Source organism: Pipistrellus kuhlii, unplaced genomic scaffold (assembly GCF_014108245.1).
Source record: "Pipistrellus kuhlii isolate mPipKuh1 unplaced genomic scaffold, mPipKuh1.p scaffold_m20_p_11, whole genome shotgun sequence".
NCBI lineage: Eukaryota > Metazoa > Chordata > Mammalia > Chiroptera > Vespertilionidae > Pipistrellus > Pipistrellus kuhlii.
The window spans coordinates 42,428,683-42,451,473 of NW_023425416.1; the positions used below are offsets into that span (position 1 = coordinate 42,428,683).

Below are 22,791 nucleotides of genomic sequence, written 5' to 3' on the forward strand. Positions count from 1 at the left end.
CGTGACTTTTCATTCCCCTGATTAATAAAGATGTTGAGCAACTTTTTATGTGTTTATTAGCCATTCATAATATCTTTTGTGATGTGTCCATTGACATATTTTGCTAATTTTTAAGACTGAGTTTTTCTTCTTATTAATCTTTGATGAACTCTACATATTTTAGAAGCAAGTCCTTTGTCAGATGTATGTAATTAAGAATATTTTCTCCTAGTTGTTTGCTTTTTCATGTTTTTATTTTAATGAATGTATGGATTTTGACCTCATTTTTCTTTTTCTAGCAAGAAAAACATAAGTTTAACATTCCCTTTATTATATAAATGAAATAACAGAATAATTGTTACTGTGTTATAAACGGAGAACAGATGAAGATTCTATAATTAATACTTAGGTCAACTATGTTCTCTCTACATTTTGCCTAGGTGATATGAAATTATAACTTATGTATTCTGATTTGTCAGTGACAATATAACAATCAGGAGTATAATAAAAAGATTATAGCTTTTAAGATAGATTTTTTAACTTATAATTACTTAGACTGAAAGAAGCTAAGTTATAACTATCAACCAAAGGTATTTAGTATATTTTAATGTATATATCTTACTTTTTGGCTTTTAATTTCTAACTCTGAATTTAAATAATTCTTTAATTATTTTGTTTTAATTTTCTCAATCACCTATTTTTTTTCTTTTCCTTTATTTTTCTGTTGATAAGGCTTATCTACTTTTGGGATGGTAACTATTGCTTTTGACTTGGATATAAGAGATTAATGTTTTAAGGTGGTTTAGACCTCTATGTAACATAGTATTTCATTTTTTCAGGGTGTTAGCATCTCTTAATCTTCCAGCAGCAATTGAAGATGTATCTGGAGATACCGTACCTCAGTCTATATTGACTAAGTCCACATCTGTGATTGAACAGGGTGGCATCCAGACTGTAGATCAGTTGATCAAAGAGCTACCTGAACTACTACAAAGAAATAGAGAAATCTTAGATGAGGTATGTTTTGAGGTTTGCCTTTCAAATAAAATAGTTTGACTCCTTGTTGTCCAGCAAGGATTAGTACTGGAGGCTTTTTCCTGTTTGGTTTTACAGGAAGGTGCTCATCATTGTGGTGAATTTAATGTGGGCTAGAGCTTGTCCTTCAGCCTCAGAAAGAATTTCAATTGAGTGAGAATAGGTTCATTCATATCTGTAAGGGTATGTAAATGGACATTAATGAAACATATGACCATTGTTTAATATTAGTATACTATGAGAAGTTACTATCACAGAAATTGCTCAAAGTTTTTATAATTAATGACTTTTTAATATTAAAGACTAGAGGCCCGGTGCACAAAATTCATGCATGGGTAGGATCCCTAGGCCTGGCCAGTCAGTGATCAGGGCCGATTGGGAATTGCTGGCTGCTGGCTGCTGGCCAGGGCCTTCCTTTGTTCTGCACTATTTCCTGGTGGTCAGCGCACATCATAGTGAACAATAGAACTCCTGGTCTCCCGGTTGAACTCCTGCGGGGACACTTTGCATATTAATCTTTTATATATTGATATATATATATTGATAATATATATAGATTGGATTTCTTAGTGAACATGGAGTTAAAGAAAGTTAGGTCATCAAATGTTTTATAAATCCACTGTATCCATTTTCCAGTAGAGAGGGCATTTTATCAATAGGAATGGAACACTAAAGTTTTCTGGCAAAAGCCAACAGTTTGCCAATGTTATTCTCCCTTTATTGTGCCTTTAACTCTTTAATTGGTAAATTTTTTTCTTCAGCTATAATTATATTCAAGCTGGTTATATTCCCTTTCTTTCTGGTTAATATTTATTCCCCCCCCCCCCCCAAATTTTTTATTGATTAAGGAGTCACATCTCTCTCACATGACTTTTGTTATCAATGCTTTCATCCCTGATGTTCTGATTTTTCAGTTAACTTTCAGAGGATATTGTATTTTCATCATTTCCAAGTACTTTGGGGCAGGGCCAAAGTACTTTAGTACTTATGATGGTGTGAACCTTGAAGGATGAGAATATTGACCTCCTAGGCTTATTTAAAAGAGGGGCTAAACTAAAATAGTGACATGCCTAGCCTATGGGACACACAGTATATATGTGCTTAATAAAGTATAGTTATTTCTACTTTTGCTATTATATTACTGTGGTGATGATAATGTAAGTGATATGATATAACTGATACTGAACAAGGAAAGGAAGAGTGTGAGAGAGAAATATCATTGATGAGAGAGACTCATTGACAAGTTGCCTCCTGCATATCCCACACTGAGGATCAAGCTCACACCCCGGGCATATGCTCTGCCTGGGAATCAGACTCTGACCTTGTGGTCCAGAGATTGACGCTCAACCACTGAGCCATGCCGGGTCTTCACTGATGTTTCTTGTGTCTACTCGTGTTCTTTAAATTCACACTCTAAGCTAGTAGTGAACTATTATACGTAGCTGGCAAACTAAGGATAGTGGCTAATTCTGGCTTGTATGTTTTGTAAGGTTCACTAATGAAGGATGATTTATTTATTTATTTATTTTACCATTTTAAGAGGGTTGCAAAAAAAAGAAAAAGAAGAATATGGGATAGAGACTGTGGGCCTCAAAGCCTAAAATATTTACTGTAGTGTTTGACAGAAGAGTTTGCAGACTTCTGCTCTAAGCTGTCAGGAATTAGCAAATACCATTGGCTCTAACACTTTTTTCTACTGGTAAATTATTATCTTGTGTTTCTGGCACTTTACTATCTTGTCTTTTCAGCTATGCATTAAAAAGACATTTTTTACATGTAAGTATTTAGTGTGTGAACAATAGTTTTGGGATAGAAGTCTAAATCTTATTTCGTATAGGTAATCAGTTTTCTCTTTGTTTTGTTTATGGCTTCTAAGGTCCAAAAGCTTTCTATTTATTTTTATCTTAAAAATATTCTTTGTTTAAAGTAGTCTTGGTATATGGATGTACAAAAACCCTTACTTATTCTTCCGTTTTAATTTTACTGAGTAAAGTAATGGCTCACCTAGCCCTTTTACAAGATTTTTTTTATTAAATACATTGTAACATGAATTTCTGCAACAAAGATTGTTGTGCCAATTTATATTCTAACCAGTAATATAAGAATAGTTCCATTTCACTAATTTTCGTGTACTTGGAGTATGATCATTTAAAAAATATTTAGCTTTTTATACCAGAAATGATATCCATTGTTGCTTTTCTTTCTTTTTAAAAGTCATTAAGATTGTTGGATGAAGAAGAAGCAACTGACAATGATTTAAGATCAAAATTCAAGGAACGCTGGCAAAGGACAGCATCCAACGAACTCTATAAGCCTTTAAGAGCAGGTAAAAATGTGTATTAATTTGACCTTCAAATTAAGAAAGTCTCAATTTGAATCCACATTTTGCTTGATTAAATTAGGCTCAATTGTAAGCCTGTTTTTACTGCAGCTGTTGCTATTATTATATAACCCAGGTGTTTTTCTTCAGTGATTAAAAATATAGCAAAGATAACTCATATTCATTATAAGAAATTCAGATTTCTGATAAGGGTATAAAGTGAAAATTAAAATGTTCCAGCCATGTGCATATTTTATTAACTTAAGCGAGATCATATTATATGTATTGTTTTATAATTTCATTTTACTTGAATCCTGGATGGTAAAAGGTGATTTTTAACAGTTAATTTGAAGTCAAGTTTTTATTTTGAAAACTTTAGTTATTTTGAAAACTTTTTGTTAAGGTAAATGATGTCTTCATGGTAGTTAGAGAATTATTTTGTTTATCTCTGTAAAAGTAATTACTGCTAATGAGATTTCTCTAAAAATATATCTGCTATTATGTAAGTCAAGTTGAAGCAGTGATCCTTTGAAAGAGAATACTTTTTAAATAAGTTGTGACAATTTAGGGGATGAATGATTTTTTTTCTATATTCATGAGCTGTGGGAAAAGATTAGTCAAATAGCTTTTTATTTGGTGGACAGTGATCACAAATTATTTAAGGTATAACTGTGCTTTTGCTTTATAGTTGGTTTTTCAAAAATAAAAATGCAAACACTACAGGAACTGAATTTCCATTATTGAGTGAATTAGCGCCTATTAAAGGGAGAAAAAGTAATAATCCTCTTAAGAAAGGAGCTCCAAAATGCTGAAATTTAACTATAATACAAAGAATTGGGCCCTGTAGGAAGAGAACAGAACTAAGTACAATCAATCCATAAACATTACTATTGAAATCAGTTTGATTACATTCTTTTTTCCCACAGAGGGAGCCAACTTCAGAGCAGTTTTGGATAAAGCTTTGCAAGCAGATGGGAAAGTGAAAGAACGGTATCAGTCGCACCGGGACTCCATTGCACTTTTGTGTAAGCCAGAGCCTGAGCTGAATGCGGCCATCCCTTCTGCTAACCCAGCAAAGACCATGCAGGGCAGCGAGGTAAGAAGATGCATTTTGATGTGGCTGGTCATCTGTTTATGAGAATGATGTTCAAGCAATTATAAACAAATTGCTGATTTCTTTCTTATTGGCATCTTTCTAAAAGTGCAAATGTTAATTTTGGCTGTTATATTTAAAGTAGCCTGATAATGTACACTGATTAATAGGTAATTATAGTAATAACATTACAATCCTGTAATAATAATTTTCATTTATTGATGCTCCTGTGAGCTGGGTACGCTATTCTAGATACTCCATATGTTCACAGTATTTAATTAAGGTTTTATAAAAGGGAGAAAATTGCTGCATACTTTTGTCTCCCACAATTCCACCATATTCCACTGGGCCTACCTCTGAAAGGAAAATTGACAAGGTGTGCATATTAAATGGGTAACATCATTATGGCCTTTCTATTGGTGACAGGAAGGAGAAAATTAATAATGGGGCATTGGTCTCAGAAAGTCCCAAAAGAGGAGAAAGTGCAAGTATAATGTCTGATGAGGTAATGTAGGATAAGATAGAGGCCCTGAAGTACACAGGAAAATAAGCCAGAGCACACAAGTACTGCTGAAAACTTGAAAAATGAATTTCCTGAGGCCATAGATCTCAAAAGTTATCAGTGTTGTTTCTTATTTATCTTTCCACAGAAGCATTTCATGATTTTACTTAACCAAGACTTATTAGATATCTAATCTATGTAAGGCACTATGCCAGGTGCTTTGAAAAATTAACAAACGAATCAAACAGAGCCTTCACCCTCCATTTACAGTCCAATGTCAAAGATTAGACATACACAGGATAATTGCACTATGGGATAGAAACTTAAGTGTCATAGTCACAGAGATAAGCTGTGGGAATTTAGATGACACAGTACTTAAATTCCAGCATGCTGAAGCTTCTCTCTCTCTCTCTCTCTCTTTCTCTCTCTCTCTCTCTCTCTCTCTCTCTGTTGTTAATCTTCACCTGAGGATTTCCCTTCATTGATTTTGAGAAAGAGTGGAAGGGAGCAGGGAGAGACAGGAAGAAAGATTGATGTGAGAGAGACACATCAATTGGTTGTCTCCTGCATGCACCCCGACTGGGGCTGGAGATAGAGCCTGTAACTGAGGTATGAGCCCTTGCCAGAATCGAACCTGCAGTCCACAGGCCGATGCTCTAACCCACATGTGTCAAACACAAGGCCCGCGGGCCAAATCCGTCCCGCCAGGCCTTGCAATGTGGCCTGCACCGCGCTGTCATCACTGCACTCAGCTGCGTTTCCATCACAATGACAGTTTATGACTGTTCAGTAAACCATTCGGCCCGCGATTTAGGCTGGATTTTAGATTTTGGCCCCTTCTCTGATTGAGTTCGACACCCCTACTCTAACCACTTAGCAAACTGGCTAGTGCCGGAGCTCCTCTCTTAAGAGACTTCTTAAGAAGTTGGCACATTATGAGAACAGAGTAAAAAGGCAGAAAAAGTGAACGCTTATGGATTTAAGGATTGAGTGAGTAGGTGTGGCCAGAGAAGCTACTAGAGGTTCAGTGGAAACCAGCCCCCAAAGTAAAGAGAAGACTGCATAGTTGAATGTGTACAGAACCTGGATCTCTAAAGGGGGTCAGGGGACCTAATGGAACAAAGAATACTAATTGCAGTAGTCCCCCTTATCCAAGAGGAATAATGAAGCCTGAGACCATATATGTTATGTTTTCCCCTCTACATCTACACCAGTGATAAAGTTTAATTTATAAATTAGGTATAGTAATATACTAACAACAATAGTAAAGGAGAACAATTATAATAATATATTGTGATAAAAGTTATGTGACCTCTCAAAATATCTTAGTGTACAGTGCTCACCTTTTCACTTACAGGGAGCACTTCTTGGCATCTTTTGGTATATCCAAATTGCCAGCATCATTCCTCTTGACTTTGAGGTCACTATTCAGTAAAATAAGTGTTATTTGAACAAAGGCACTAATACCACAACAGCCTGCTACTAAATGACAGCAGGCAGGTAACATATACAATGTGGATAGGCAGGTAACATATACAATGTGGATATGCGGGACAAACGGATGATTGATTGCCCTCTGAAGAGGAAGTTGTGTCCATGTGAATCATGCCTGTCCTCTCACAATACTTCTGGCTCACTTGGGGGTATTATCGCCCCAATTTTGGCCTACTATTTGATGAGACACCTTAGTTTCTATACTACATAAGGACATGGAGTCTGTTTCAAAATAATACTATTATAGTGTTCCTGACTCTCACCCTGAGGCTGATTTTTAAACCAGTTCTGCATATTCCTTTTCCTAGTTTTTGTTAGACATAACTTACAGAGAGAGCAAAATGACATCTCTTATTTTTCTATTAGCTAAACAGACTTTATAGGGTAAACGCTTTAGGCAAAGTCATGGTTCAGGTTCCATTATCGGTTTAAATGCACCAACAGATAATAGTTGCAACCTTTAAAATGTATATTCTATTACACCCTCCCAAAACAAACTGTGTCACATAATTACATGGTTATACTTCAACAAAATAAAGATGCTTTAATTCTTAATCTTTTCCTCTATCCCTGTCTGAATGTGCATGCCTCAGCTTCTTTAGTCAATAATGTGCCCAAAGTATAGAGTTGAACCATAAAACCTAACTACCAGTTAATAGTAATTTCTTACACGATTAAACACTTACCCTTTGTTAGAAATTATCTTGTGCACTTTATGTAGATTAGTTCAGTCTTCACAACAGTCCTGAGATAGGTAATATTACTATTATTCTCATTTTGCAGTTGAGAAAATTGAGTTTTCCTAGTAGTAAACTGACCTTAGTTACACAGTAATTAAGTTTATTATGTCCACTAAAGGAGTATAGTCAGAGTTGAAATATTTTATTTTGAAATTATGTTTTACTTAGATGGACAGTTCATTCATTTGTTTCTGTATTCAAGTTTTGATTTAATTTTAATTTTGAATGTGAAAAAAATTTTATGATTCAAAAGAGAAATCTCATTTCTTTCCACTTTGTTCCCATCCACTTTTTATAAGTTATCATATTCACTAGTTTCTGGTTTGTCCTTAGTCCTTTTCTTTTTTGCAGAAAAAACATATGCATATATATGTACATAATATATTATGTATATGTATATCTTTATATTCAGATTTCTCTTCTCTCTCAAAATTCAGCATTATACCATGCATGCACGCATGCACGCATGCACTTCTGCACCCTTTTTCTCCATTTAACAATGTGTCATGGGAGTCATTTGGAAATAAGATTTTTATCCACATTGTCTAACATCTGATTCCACTAGATCTCTTAAACAGGCTTTGTCATGTCCATCCAGGTATGACACATTCTCCTTCCTTTATTGTGTCTATGATTTGATGCTTCTTGGACCTCAAGGAGTCATATTTCTTTCTACTGCTTATCAGCCCTCATTTTCTTTCTCTCTCTCTCTCTTTTTCCCCCCATATATTTTTATTCCAGAGAGGAAGGGAGAGGGAAAGAGAGATAAAAACATTATTGATGGGAAAAAATCATTGTCCGGCTAATTCTGCATGCCCCACACTGGTGGATCGATTCCATAACCCAGGCTTCTGGTTTCTTTTTCAATTAAACTAAGGTTTTCTTTTTTTTTCTTTTAAGGTTGTAAATGTGTTAAAATCCTTATTGACAAATCTTGATGAAGTAAAGAAGGAAAGAGAAGGTCTAGAGAATGACCTGAAATCAATGAATTTTGATATGACAAGCAGATTTTTGACTGCTTTGGCTCAAGATGGTGTTATAAACGAAGAAGCTCTTTCCGTTACTGAGCTGGATCGAATCTATGGAGGTCTTACGACAAAAGTCCAAGAATCTCTAAAGAAACAGGAAGGACTTCTTAAGAATATTCAGGTGTACTTCATATACTTTAATAAGATTTATGTTTTAAAAAAATTAAAGAAAGGATAAGCCTATTCTAAATCTATGTTCATTTAGGATTATCTTTTTTTGCAAGTATACATGTTACTAGCAATCTATAATCATTATTGATTGTTTTATCATACACTGAATTTGTGATGTTTTTACTTAAGGAAATATTTAAAGCACAGTGCTACCCCAAAATAAATATTTGTTAAATTTCTAGTAATTACTGCATATAATATATTGATCTTCATAGTTGGAAAAGTATCAATAAAAATGTTATGAGCTGTGTTAGTTTGAGAAATAAATGTAAATACATAAATTTTTCTTTTAACAAGGTTTCACACCAGGAATTTTCAAAAATGAAACAATCTAACAATGAAGCTAACTTAAGAGAAGAAGTTTTGAAGAATTTAGCTGCTGCATATGACAACTTTGTTGAACTTGTAGCTAATTTAAAGGAAGGCACAAAGGTATGGTGTACTAAAGAAACAGTAGCTATCCAGTATAGATGTGAATATGTAATTTGGGGAGTTAATTGTGTGTTTTTTTCCAGTTGTATCACTTTTTGTGTGTGTGTGTGTGTGTGTGCCTTGAATTTGTTAGCTTTAATGACTTTTGCCTCTGAGAAGTTTGTTATAAGATCTTAATGAAGGTGGCAACATTTCATGGGAACTTTGATGGATTGTGTAATTCACAAGGTAGAAAGTGGTTTAACATTTGATGTAACAGGAATTAGCCTAGAGATATCAAAAGCCATGGACACCTGTTTTTGGGGTGGGGGTGGAGGGGTGTAAAGTTGGCCAATTTGAATGACTGATGAGGAAACAGCTGATCTGTCATGGGGAAGGTGGGTGGGTGGATATGGCTTTTATATTCTGTGCTTTATATTGGATAATGATAGACTTGTGATCTGTCTCAGTCTCAAGAGTGCTTATTCAATATGTTTTCAGTATTTTATTGCCTATTCTTTAAAGAGCTTAGGGAAATGCTTGTATTTTTACCAATTACTTTGCTTATGAGGGAACAAGTGATTTTTAAGTTTCCTGACACTTCACTCCTTTGGTACTTTAATTCCATTGTGATCATTGGATAAAGTTATCTTGGAGAAAATACAAAAGATGTCATGTAAAACCCTCTATAAAGAGTGGGTATAAATACTGCAGTGGGTATAAATAAAAAAATAGAGAGGATAGTAAAATATTTTAATTTTGTTTAATGCTTTGTTGAAATAGACAAGTGGGAATACTTCTAAGGGCTTCTGAAATAATGCTGCATTTCTGAAGTGAGTGTGCAGATTTAGTCCTTCCAGTGAAATAGGGCTAGTGTGTTAGGAATTGGGAAAATGTACAAAACATGGTCATGAAACTTTTAACTTGCTACCATTTAATTTTTAGTAATATTGTTCTCTAAAAACGATTTTATTTTCTTTAGGAGTCTTAGCTCATCTTTTTTTTTTTTTTTTTTTTTTTTTTTTTAATATATTTTAATGATTTTCCACAGAGAGGAAGGAGAGGGATAGAGAGCAAGAAATATCGATGAGAGAGAAACATCGACCAGCTGCCTCCTGCATACCCCCTACTGGGGATGTGCCCGCAACCAAGGTACATGCCCTTGACCGGAATCAAACCTGGGACCTTCCAGTCCGCAAACCGACGCTCTATCCACTGACCCAAACCGGTTTTGGCTTAGTTCATCTTTAATATTAAGTTAGACTTAAGTAGTGTGAGTTGTCTAATGTAGAAAATTTTAGTTTTTCACTTTTAACTGTTTTGACAATTGAGCTTTAGGTTGTGTTCCTCCTTAGATTAAAAATTGTTCTGGTTAATTTGTTGTATTTGTTGTTTGCTTATAGTTTTACAACGAACTGACCGAAATCCTAGTCCGGTTCCAGAACAAGTGCAGTGATATAGTGTTTGCACGGAAAACAGAAAGAGATGAACTCCTAAAGTAAGTTTGCTTTCTATATTAAATTGCACTTAGAGTATTTTTGTTTAAAAAACCAACCTTGTGGAGACTTTTGGGGGTAAACCTGACAGTGTGAGATAGCAATTTTTTCCTTTGCTCCTGGGTGTTTTATAAAACAAGTCAGCAAACATCTGCATGGTCCAGAAACAAAAAGATAAAAAAGAGCAGAAGCTCTAGATGTAGGGAGTACAGTGATGTCACAGAAATGATAATAAAGCAGCTCACAGAGGCAGATCTGAGGCAATGCTTATAAACGTAAGTATTTACTTTGTGGTGGCAAATAAGTTCCTTATATAAACTAGAGGTACAGATAGCAGAATCACTTTCTGAGGGAGACTACTGAGAGGTGGGCCAGGAGCAGGACTCACTCTCTGCTTAGTAATCAGCAGAGAGTTGACACAGCATTGATACGAAGAGACTATGTTTATTAAGGTGAAAAAATGGACAAAATGAAACAAAACCTATAGATGAAGAACATTCACCAAAATGATATTGTTTTGAGTCATGTAAAAGAATATATAATCTTTTCAGATAGTTACATTAACTAAATAATGGGAGTTCATGTTTTTATAGTCAAAACCAAGTATTCTGATTTTAACTTTTTGGATTGTGTTCATCCACCCCCTCCACTTTTTATTTTTTGAGCTGTAGAACCTTTTGCTCAAACTCTGTCTTACAGAGAATCTCTGTAAAATAGATAAAAATGGATCTAGCTCACATCCAAGGTGCAGGCCTTATAGCGGGACCTTTGTTAAAAATCACTGTCATGCTCAGATCCTAAATTCTTTAAAACATTCTTATTGAATGTAAAAAAAAACAAGAAAAGTATGTATAGATGTATATCTTGTTGTATTTACACAAACTGAGCACACCCCTGCACTAAGCACTTGGAAGTACCCCAGAAGCATAGCTATTGCACCCACCCAGTCGTCACCCACTCCCCATGACAACCACTGTCTCCACTGAGGATGTAGACTGGTTTCTACACGGTGAACTTTTGTGATTGGCTATCAGTCAACATTATATTAGTGAGATTCATCGGTATGATGTTGCCATATATGTTTTTCATCATATGAATATACAACAGTCTTATTACCATTACTATTATTGAGTATTCAAGTAGTTTTTAGTTTTGGGCAATTGTAAATAGTGTGGACATGAAGGTTCTAAAACACACTGTCAAATATTATTGTTAGGAGTAAAAGAATAGAAACAAATCAGATGTCTAGGGCTGGTAAAATAAGTAAAGGTACATCTGTTTGGTGATACTATGCAGTCACATGTACAACTTAAAATTTAAAATTTCTAGTAGTCACATTAAAAAGGCTAAAAGAGCCGAAACCGGTTTGGCTAAGTGGATAGAGCGTCGGTCTGTAGACTGAAGGGTCCCAGGTTCGATTCCGGTGAAGGGCATGTACATTGGTAGAGGGCACATTCCCTGGAGGGGGTGTGCAGGAGGCAGCTGGTCAATGTTTCTCTCTCATCGATGTTTCTAACTCTCTATCCTTCTCCCTTCCTCTCTGTAAAAAAATCAGTAAAATATATATATTTTTTAAAAAAGGCTAAAAGAGAAACAGGCAACATAAAATTTAGTATGTCCAAAGTAGCATCATTTCAAAATATAATCAATGCAAAAATTATGAAGGAGACAGTTTATCCCACTCTCCCCCACACTAAATCCAGAAATCTGGTTTGTAATTTACACTTACAGTACTTCTGTTTTATTTAAGTGAGATTTTGGGATGGATTTAGTTTATCTTGGTAGAGAGGGTTTAAAGATGTTTTTCTGTTTTTTTTAATACTGTATTTTAATGGTCTTTTCAACTGTCTCTTTTATAAAGAATTTACCTTAATAATATATTTTGAGGTATCTTTTAACATGAAATATCTCAGGGCCATACTTTTTGGAATATCTTTAAAAAGTATTTATTATGCTCTGGTTTCTCTTCAGACCGCATAAATCTTTCGCCTTTTAGAAAGTATTTATTAAGAAATTTACAAAATGGTTTGAATAGATTAGCTTTCTCACCTGTTGTTATGGTTTCTAGAAATAGTGATTAAAATATTAGTGAGATGACTATGAGGTGACTATGAGCTGTTGTAATTTTCTGGTTATTATGTTAGGAGTTTCTCATCTAGAGGATGACCTCTTATTAAGACTGGGCAGTCGCCCTAACTGGTTTGGCTCAGCGGACTGAAAGGTCCTGGGTTTGATTCTGATCGAGGGCACACGCCCAGGTCTCAGGCTTGATTCCCAGTTGTGGACAATCAATGATTCTCTCTTATTAATGTTTCTATCTCTCTATCCCCTTCTCCCTTCCTCTCTGATATTAATAAAAATATATTGGGGGGGGGGAAAGAGAGAGAGTGGGCAATCGTTTAGGACCAGTTTGATATATTCCTTACTCTAGCTGTAACTATGATCTCTCAAAGTTTACCTTTTCCCTTAGGCTTCACAAGTAGATAAGAACTAATTTCATTTCATTAAATAGTAGGGAGAAAAGACTTAAGGCAGTTCTAGTCAAGATCAGAAATGTAGCATGTTTCAAAATACCATCATTGTTTTGAACCTATTTTCTGTATTTCATGAATGAAGAAAAGAAAAACACCTGATATTTTCTGTGTGTTGGGTTTTCTTTTATTGTGCTAATTTCTAACCCTTGTCTTTCATAAGGGACTTGCAACAAAGCATTGCCAGAGAACCTAGTGCTCCTTCGATTCCTACACCTGCTTACCAGTCCTCTCCAGCAGGAGGAACTGCCCCCACTCCTCCAACTCCAGCACCAAGAACCACAGCGGTCAGTAAGCAAACCTCTGGACATGGAAGTTTACATTAGTGACAGCTTGCTTGCTGTAAAGCAGTGTTTCCCAAAGTGTGGTACGCGTACCCCCCAGGGGTACGGGAAGAGTTTGGTGGGGATATGCACTGCACCGTGCTTAGCTGCGCCTAATTCTACGTTCTCATGAGTACGAGGGGTACTCAGCGTTACGAAAATTATAGAAGGGGCACACATATGTCAAAAGTTTGGGAAACACTGCAAAGGATGGAACAGACTTCATGTTGGATAAATCTGGTGTCACCATTTTGATCAGGTGACCAACGTGATGTTTTGCAATGTGAAGAATTCTTGCCAAAAAATCTTTAATTTGAAGCTAATCAAGTCTTTAGAACCAACTTTCAGTTTATAGCAAACAGGGTGATGAAACAAGAAGTTACAATAAATTGTGCCGGTAGGAAACCATTGGACAAATCTAGAACTGGGACATTTTGTGAGATATCTGGCTTGATCTTTTCTAAAAGAGTATGTCATAGGAAGGAAAACATAGGCATGTTTAAGGCTAAACGAGTGGAAAGATTCATAATAACCAAGTGCAATCCATGAATCTTGATTGGATCCATAAAAACACTTGTCAGAGCTTCTTTTGGTGATAAGTAGGGAAACTTAAATGTGGAGTGGATGCTTGATGGTATTAGGAAGTAAGAGTTAATTTTCTTAGGGTGAAGTGGTCCTATGATTATGTAGGACAATATTAGGACTTGTATGTATATTATGCTATTCTTTTAAGTGTTCTGGTCTTTAAAAAATGTCATAATATGTTGGGATCAGGATGGGATTACAGTAATAAACTGTACCTGACCTGCTCCTTCCTCCCACCTCAGTTGTCTAACCATTGGTGGGAGAAGCAGTGAGCAGTAAATGATTAAATATTAGGCATCAGGAAAAAAGCAGTGGCTACTGAGGATCCACAAATCAGAGAATTAGCCCTAGCTGGTTTGACTCAGTGGATAGAGCATCAGCCTGTGGATGGAAGGGTCCCAGGTTTGATTCTGGACAAGGGCACATACATCGATTGTAGGCTTTTCCCCAGCCCAGGCCCTGGTTGGGGCTCAGGCAGGAGGCAATCAATTGATGTGTTTCTCTCACATCAATATTTCTGTTTTTCCCTCTCTCTAAAAACAAATAAACCCAATGGAAAAATATCCTCAGATGAGGATTAAATAAACAAATAACAAATTGGAGAATTATTCCTCAACTGTGATACATTTTTAGAGTAATAAGCCAACATTTACGAAAGGGAATTAGAAGTATATCTAGTTGGAGTGTGTAGAGTTTCTCTCATGCCCCCTCATTTATTTGACTTGATAGCAATTTGAAAGAAACACGAAACATTTTGTAGTTACTGCTGACTTTTCCTTATAGCCTAGTAAGCCTCAGCCCCCAGCCCGGCCTCCACCTCCTACGTTTCCAGCAAATCGAGCGCCTGCTGCTGCCGCCTCAGCTCCCGCGGTGACTGGAACTTCTGCACCTGCTGCATCCCAGACTCCTGGCTCAGCTCCCCTCCCACAGGCCCAGGGCCCCCCGTACCCCACCTATCCAGGATATCCCGGGTAAGGAGGAAACTTCGTTTATCCCAGTGAAGCAGCTGATGTTCTGCTCTCTTTTTAACCTGCTAAATACAGGGTTGTCTCTGCTCTGAGTGGGCGTGTCATAAATGAATAAGTACATTGTCAGCTCATGCAGAAGTAAAAATAATGCTATAGTCATTTATTTGAGTAGAGATAGCTATTTCCCAAGCATATTTATATTTTCAGTTTTTACATATTGGGTTTATATCACATCTCTTCTGTATGGAATTCAGAATATGTTTCCTTGATACTATTTATTTAGGTCAGTGGTCAGCAAACTCATTAGTCAATAGAGGAGCAAACTGCAGCAATTTGCCGACCACTGATTTAGGTGATAAACACCTGCCTTTTCTGAGCTTACCATGAGTCAGACTGATACGGCCTTCTTTATATTCCTGTACTTTGAAATCTTTGCATTCTGATAAGCTGTTGAGCAGAAATTTATGTAATTATGGAATGTATTTTCTTAAACATCTGCTTTTTTGGTGATAATTAGTTAAACAAGACATTTGACTATTTTTTAAGTGTATTTCAAACTTCACTAAATCCATTCTGTCTTTCCACTGTTAAGAATTTTATAAACAGTAAATTTATATGCATTACAGTGAACTTGACATTCTTTCTTTCATTTCAATTAATAACAGGATTAGGAACACTTTTCTCTAACAGGTACTTTGAAACAGCTGTTTTCTTCTCTCCACTGTTCTCTAATAGACTTGAGAAATGGAGACAAATGGCTTTATTGAAAAAAACTGGCATTAGAATAATTGTTTTGTTTTTTTCGTATTTGATTTATCAACCCATTTTTTTCCTTCTTTCCATCAGGTATTGCCAAATGCCCATGCCCATGGGCTATAACCCTTATGCATACGGCCAGTACAACATGCCATATCCGCCAGTGTATCATCAGAACCCCGGACAGGCTCCGTTCCCAGGACCCCAGCAGCCTTCATACCCCTTTCCTCAGCCCCCACAGCAGCCTTACTATCCACAGCAGTAATATGGCAGCTCAGAAGCTCAGCTGGTTCAGTGCAAAGGGAAAGAAATACTATCTGCAATAAGTGTACTAAACTCCACGCTCTGGTTAATCTAACGCACTCTGCTCTGAATGCAGTGTAATTTTTGTCTGCGGCTACAAACTGAAAGCTGTGCCCCAGTTCCACATTCGATTGCACATGTGAGATTTGCTGCTGTTGCAGTATAAACACTAGGTATAATAGGATTTGAAATAAATTATATTACAGTTCATAAAAGTTGAAATAAGAAATTAAACCCGCAAGAGAAACCTTTGAAATAAATATACTTATGTCTACGTAAGCTATGATTGGGGTATCAGATATTTACAGTGATGGTTTAAATACTGATATTCAAGAAAACCAAGTTTTCTTTTGGTTTATTGATTTGGTTTAATTTTCATTATGCTATTTTGCATAATCAAAGCATTGTAATCTTATAATTTAAAAATAAATTACTTAAGAACAGTTTTTATTGTTATGTTTTGTCATTGATTCTCATTACTGTCTAATTTCTTTGTAGTATTAGTCTCTTATGTACATGAGTTAAACTGATACTGTGTTTAAGTGCATGATTAGTGCAGGTTAATAGGTTCAAATACATTTTATAGGAAAATGAAAAGTATCATAGTTTATCTTTTATGTGCTGACTAGTATATTAATTTTGAAATTTATTTTGAAGAGTCCTATGTGGAAGGAACACAATTGGTACCAAAGATTCTTCAAATAAATATACAAAAACTGTATATTTAATGCTATATTAATTTCTCCAAGAAATGGTACAAATCCTGGTAATTATTTTTTTTATAACCTGGTTAAAATACATTATTGACAGTACTGTCTAATATAATGGGATTGTTTAAAGAAAACTGACTGTACCCTTCTCCTTTTTTCCACCTTACTGTCTTAACTTGGTAACATTTAATGCACAATGTATGTGAGTAGATTTAAGCCCTTTCATTTTTATGCTCCTAAAGATTGGACTATTTTATAATTCAGGAAGCACACAAAACAGTTGTTGGGAGCATATGCCAATTCTGGAATAGGCTGTGTATTTAATATTAATCTCTGCTGTTAAGATAACTAATCACTGTCTAAACCTCAGCAAAAGTAGTGAGCCATGCTTCATGGAATGAGAAAATGAGAAAGGAATGAGTTGTTTGCTATCACAGTGGGATCTGTTCTGCGTGAGATTCATTTCTGAACACATCAGGCATATGAGCAGTTTTCCAATGGATTGGGTTATGTTTATTCTTTAAGTTTTAATGCCTACATTTTCTTGCATTATTGTTTCATTTAAATGGTACTGTCACTTGGTCCACTGTTGTTTTCATTGGCAGTTTGGGTTTATATTTTAAATGTTGGACTGACGGTGTGATTGTAAAAGAGAGTGAACTGGTTTTAAAATATATAGTTCAAAATCTTTCTTTGTTGTATATTGAAAACATGAAGGCATGTTACTGCAATATAAATGAGCTTTACATGGAATATTACAATTGGTTTAAAGTCCAGTAGTTAAAACCTTGGCAAAAGATAGGTTTTTACATATCAAAGCTAACTTTTATTCATGTGGAATCATCAAGTGTGACATGGCTTGTTTGACTCTTGTGTAAATGACATTTAAGTTCTACATTCTTAATTCTCAAGGTGTCAGATACTAATAACAAGATACTCTGTGAGATGGGTATTCCAAATTGCTAGTTTATAACTCTTACTAATGCAGAAAAAACAAAACAAAAACCAAGTTGGCCTGAATATTCTCTTGGGGAAAGATGGTGCTAAAGAAAGAGGAAGTGCATCCGAGGCTAAAAGAGAAGTTTTAAGGCCTTTAGCCCGTTTCCCGGGCTAAGCTAGGCCCGCTCCCAGAGTGCCCCGGGAGGATGGTTGAAACATTCTGGGAGAGGAGGCTCAGCCTGGTGACAGCCTCTTCCAGCGTGCCCAGCCGCTCGGCAGCCCAGAACCGTTCCCCCTGCCCGTTCCCTCACCCCTTAGGTTCCCGAGGACGCTTTCTCTCGGCCATCTGCCTAGGTGCCGACACCCAAGGGTCTGCAGGCCTCCATTGGCACGTCTGTGTTCACAGGCCTGTCTCCTTCCATCCTCATGGCTCATGGGAAGACATTTCTCGTAAGTCCATTTTGCATTCTAGCAAACAAGAATGACGCCTTCACTGGGCTCATTTTTATCAAACATTCTTATCCTGTGCTTAGCTTCCAACATCCTACAAAATAACCCTACAAAGGGTGTTCTGGATAGTGCTGTTTTAGAGATAGGAGAGTGTCACTCTGGTTCAGCTATGTCAATACCCGTATTTATAATTAGGCTTTTTGATGATGATCTGGGACACCACCATTCCCAGACCTTTTAGGTTCGAGTTCGGAACACTGTCTCAGAATGGATTATACTTCCAATAGTGGAGCTTTGGGTAGAGAGCCACTAACCACTAACTTCTTACTCCTTTTTCTTAGTTGCAGACGGGTCTGACTCAGTCTCCTGTGAAGTACGGGCTCTTCCCCTGCCCCTTGCTCTTTATTCTCTGTTAAGGAAAATACTCATACATCACTGCAAACCACTCAGTCCTTGTGAGATAACCATGTTCCTGTACCTCCAGCTTGCAATGTGTAATCTCCCCTCCCCAAACCTAAGTGTTACAGAACAATGACCAAGATTTCACAGCCTTCTGTCCCTGGCCCGTCCCCGTGTTGAACTAGCCTTTCTAGTCCAACACAGATTTTGTAAAAAGTTTTCCATGAGAGCTTTACAGTTTGCAAAAGTGCTTTGTACAATGCAACTTGTTAAGTAGATTTTAGTTTGCTAGTGGGAATTTTTTTATTTTTTATTTTATTTTATTTTTGTTATTTTTTTTTATCAGTCTCTCTTGAAGAATCTTGCTATTAACCTAGTGGCATCTCTCTCTCTCTCTCTTTTTTTTTTAAACTGCAATTCTTAGTTGATTCACAGAACAGGATACAAAGTAGGAAAAAAACAGTGCTGTAGTATTATTATTACTAGCTTAAATGTAGACTTTAAAACTAAACGTTGACTATACGATTTACATGGAAGAGCAAAGAAGGAAAAATTCTATTTTTAAAGAAAAAGAGAATATTCAGGCTTTATTTCTGGTATGAAGTTTATATTTTTAAAAAATCCTATATTATCACACCAGAGATTTTAGATTCTTTTTCTGGTTACAAACATTGCTGGTAGTTGGATTATATTTTTATTGTATTAATTTCTCTTAGGGGGAAAATTGTAAAGAAACAAAGAGGTTCCAGATGAATGTATCCTGGAAATAAAAGTTGAAAGATTCTTACTTCCTTGGCGTATGAATTCTTATTTAAAGTGCTTATCCTTCAGCTCTATAGTTTCTGCTATTTAACAAATGGTGGGTTGGGAAATAAAAAATAATAGCCACTTTGGATGCATGAGACTATAAAAGGAAGACAATGTTTAAAAGTTTTCCTAATAGCTGTCCACCCTATGGTTTTTCTCATGGATGGACCATGTTTTTTTCGTTATGATTTGCCCCGTTTTTTCAGATGACTAATTTAAAGTGTCATTTTCTGGGTTGATTTTTGAAAATGTTTGGCGACATTATGTTAATTGAGCAGTGGAGGGGGGACGGTGAAACGCGTTCATCTTTTAGAGCAAATTTTCTTCCTCGTTCTCCCATGTGCTCAGGTCAGCTGCAACTGTTTTATTTTGTAGCTCAGAATGCACAATTTGTCTCAAATGGTTGATTTTGTGTCCCTTTCAACAGTTCAAGGTGAAATAGGCTAGGTCCAAGAATGAAGTCCAAATTCTTTTTAAAATTTTTTTTATTAAGGTATTATTATATGTATACATATCTTTCCATTGCCTCCCCACTCCCATACATGCCCTCCCCCCCACAGAGTTTTTCATCCATTCGTTTTGCTTATATGCATGTATACAAGTCCTTCCCAAATTCTTATTATGTATCTTTTAAATATAGAAAAATTGGGCATAAATTATTTTTAAAAAAAGTCACCCAAGGATATGTTTAAACTAATTTTAGAGAGAGTAACATTGATGTGAGAGAGCAACATGGCTGCTCCCCCTGAGGGGACCAGGAGGCTGGGCAGCATGAAACTGACTCAGAATTTGGTATGGGGAATCAGGTGTTTGTTTTTTTTAAAAAATATATTTAATTTAAATAGATATATTTATATTTAAATTATTAAAAAATCACTTTAATGTGTGAGTCTGATTTTTTTAAATTAAATATATTTCTATTGATTTCAGAGAGGAAGAGAAAGGGAGAGAGAAAAACATTGATTGGCTGCCTCCTGCACGCCCCCACTGGGGTTTGAGCCCGTATCCTGGGCGTGTGCTCTGATCTGGAATTGAACATGTTCTGTGTTCTGTCCTGGGAATCTACCACTGAACCACGCCAGCTGGACAAGTCTGAGCTTTTTATCACCCTGTGTGGGATGGGCTTTAGTAAAGAAATGGACATTGCTTGTGTGCGTGGGTTGGCCAGCTTTGATCCGCAGCCACCTGCTGCACGCGGGCCGTCTCTGGGCTGGCGCAGAACGCCATGCTGTGCACGTCTGCATGCGAAGTCTGATGGCAGCGCTGCATTCCTGTTCTCCTAATCCGTGCCTTCTCTTCCCTGTGCCTGTGGTTCTGTGGCATCTGCCTCAGGCAAACAAAATCTTTTGCTGTTTAACGCTTAGGGCATGTTGTGGAAGAGGGGGACTGAGCGCCACTCACAAGGGATGGCCTGTTGGAGTAGGCCAGTGAGAGGACCAGGGACTTCCTCCAGGGAAGTAGAGCCTCCCCATCACTCCCCTCATTCCCACTCCCCTGTCCTTGGCATGTCTTGCCACCCACCATTCTCACTAGGAACCAGTTTCAAGGTCGGAACCTTGAAAAGTCGGTGTTGAGACTCTCTGGACTGGATACGTGACAGAACCACGTGAAGGCCTCTGTACAAACTTTTTAGATTCCGGCAGGCAGTGCGGAGACGTACTCATCTTTAGTGGGTTGTTAGAGCCAGCCTGACCTGGGACCCAGTTCTGGCCTCGGCCCCGAGCATCTGTGTTTTTCTGAGCAAGACATGCCCGATGCCCGCTGTCCACCTCCATAGCCTCATCGGTGAAACAGGTAACTGTCCGTCCTCAGGATGGGGCAATGCCTGAAGGATTATACCCCCTTCTCCCCCTCCAGGTGCTTAAACACGAATGGAATTGGCTCTCTATACAATACACAGGCTCTACCTGATTGCCAGTGTGCTTCCCAGCACAAAAAGTTCTAGTCACCTCCAGTTTTATTAACGAAAACGTTCTGGGTAAGCGTGACAATTTCCAGTTAGGCCGCTGGAGGGCACTATTTCCCAACGAATGTTTTCTTCCAAGAGCACAGCAGGGCCTTTTCTTATTCCCTCTTTAACTCTTGTTCTAAAATGGGTTCAAGTTTTCTTTTTCCCCCTTAGCCAGGTAATTGGGGCCCCGTGAGGAGGCTCTGCATCTGGTTCCCTGCCAAGAGCTGAAGCATCCTTGCCTTGCGAACCGAGGAAGCAGTGAAACAAAAAGGGGAGACTCTCAGGCGTGAGAGAGAGAACTTAGGGCCCACAGCACGTTTCCTGTCCCCTCCGAACCCCCCAACTAAAGCATCCCTGGTAGAGCAGAGGGTACACTCGATTTGATATTCCGATAGGAACAGACCCCCTTTTCGGGTGGAAACCTAGCTGGAGGGTTTCCCTTGATTTAAAGGCTGTTAGGAGAAAGTGTGTTTGTGCGCGGGAGAGGGGAGGAGGGCGGGAGAGGAGAGCTTTAGAGGCAGAGAAAGGATGTGATCCGATAATAAAAACCCGGGGACCTGGCCAGGCCTGCACTCGGTTCTGCAGTGTTTGTCCCCGGGGCTGATTTTAATGGGAACAATTTCACATGTTCCTTGTCCTTTGGCCACATCAGCACGCAGGTCACTGTATATATTTAAGGACTTAGGAATAGAGGTCTGAGAGTGTCTAATTGCTAAAGGCAGCAGCCATTTCTACAAGTCAGCATCAAACCGGGGCCCAGCTCTGCAGACCTCAGCTCGCGCTGGTGTAGGTCAGGCAGAAGGAAGGGCAGGGAAATGCTGTGTGGGATGGCTCACTCCCCCTGGGTACCCGACTCTCAGATTAACATCTCTTACCCTGTCTGCTTCTCGGACCTTTAATGATCGGTGTTGCTGTTTTTGCAATTTTATTTTATTTTTAAGAATATATTTTATTAATTTTTTACAGAGAGAGGAAGAGAGAGGGATAGAGAGTTAGAAACATCGATGAGAGAGAATCATTAATCAGCTGCCTCTTGCACACCCACTACTGGGGATGTGCCCGCAACCAAGGTACATGCCCTTGACTGGAATCGAACCTGGGACCTTTCAGTAAGCAGGAACGTGCTGTATCCACTGAGCCAAACCGGTTTTGGCTGTTTTTGCCGTTTTAAAGATGAGTAACACTGTCCTTTCTTTTTTTTTTTTCTTTCCCTCCTTCCTTACCTCTCTTCCTGCCCCTCTCACTCTCTGTCTTTCACCGACTCATTCCTTCATTCAGGCATGAATGCCTCACAGAATGCTGGGCCCATGCTGGATAAACATGACTCCTCTGCATGGGGGCTTTCGGGGTATGTCTACTGCGTGACCATCAGGCAAGCTGTTGATCAGGCAAGCTGAGTGTCCGTGTCCTCGTATGTAAAAAGGGCGTCGCATTCCCTACCTCCTGGAATCACTGTGGGGAGTCAGAAAGCAAAGCGTGCCCACAGCTAGCACCGTTCCTGGCTATTGCTGCTGAGGGGCCTAGCATTGCTCCTTGAGCCGGTTGGTGTCCACGGGGCCGGCAGTCAACAGCAGCCAAGTTCACGGATGCCCTGGTGAACTTCAAGCAGGTTTACTGGGTGAGGCGACAGCGGGACACACTCGGGATGGCCTGGGCGACGCCCCAGATCTGACACCTGCTGGCTGCAAGACCCGAAGCGAATGACGGAGCCCCTCTGTGCCTCAGCGTCCCCATATGTCGAAGAGGCACAGCGATGGCGCTTCCTGCAGGAGGCTGTTAGGAGCTGACACGGGAAGAGCA

At 37.9% G+C, this 22,791-nt stretch overlaps 1 protein-coding gene and 1 long non-coding RNA gene across 6 annotated transcripts in view; both read left to right on the forward strand.

The window, feature by feature from the left end:
* Positions 1-19,020, forward strand: part of LOC118715459 (programmed cell death 6 interacting protein) — a 45,926-nt gene extending 26,906 nt beyond the window's left edge. For 3 of the 5 annotated variants that reach the window (XM_036431774.2, XM_036431775.2, XM_045579362.1), the window contains 9 exons: positions 819-996; positions 3,229-3,340; positions 4,261-4,430; positions 8,064-8,312; positions 8,660-8,794; positions 10,177-10,271; positions 12,964-13,087; positions 14,492-14,679; positions 15,523-16,178. In XM_036431774.2, coding sequence (XP_036287667.1) covers positions 819-996; positions 3,229-3,340; positions 4,261-4,430; positions 8,064-8,312; positions 8,660-8,794; positions 10,177-10,271; positions 12,964-13,087; positions 14,492-14,679; positions 15,523-15,697 — 1,426 coding nt within the window. In that variant the 3' untranslated portion in view covers positions 15,698-16,178. Of the gene's footprint in view, positions 1-818; positions 997-3,228; positions 3,341-4,260; positions 4,431-8,063; positions 8,313-8,659; positions 8,795-10,176; positions 10,272-12,963; positions 13,145-13,328; positions 13,383-14,491; positions 14,680-15,522; positions 16,179-18,949 lie in introns of those variants that run through there. The other 2 variants (XR_004986900.2, XM_036431776.2) reach the window with 2 other exon arrangements.
* Positions 14,686-15,114, forward strand: LOC118715460. Its single transcript, XR_004986901.1, has 2 exons — positions 14,686-14,959; positions 15,029-15,114. It is a non-coding gene; the product is annotated as an uncharacterized LOC118715460 (long non-coding RNA).
* Positions 19,021-22,791: the final 3,771 nt, after the last annotated feature.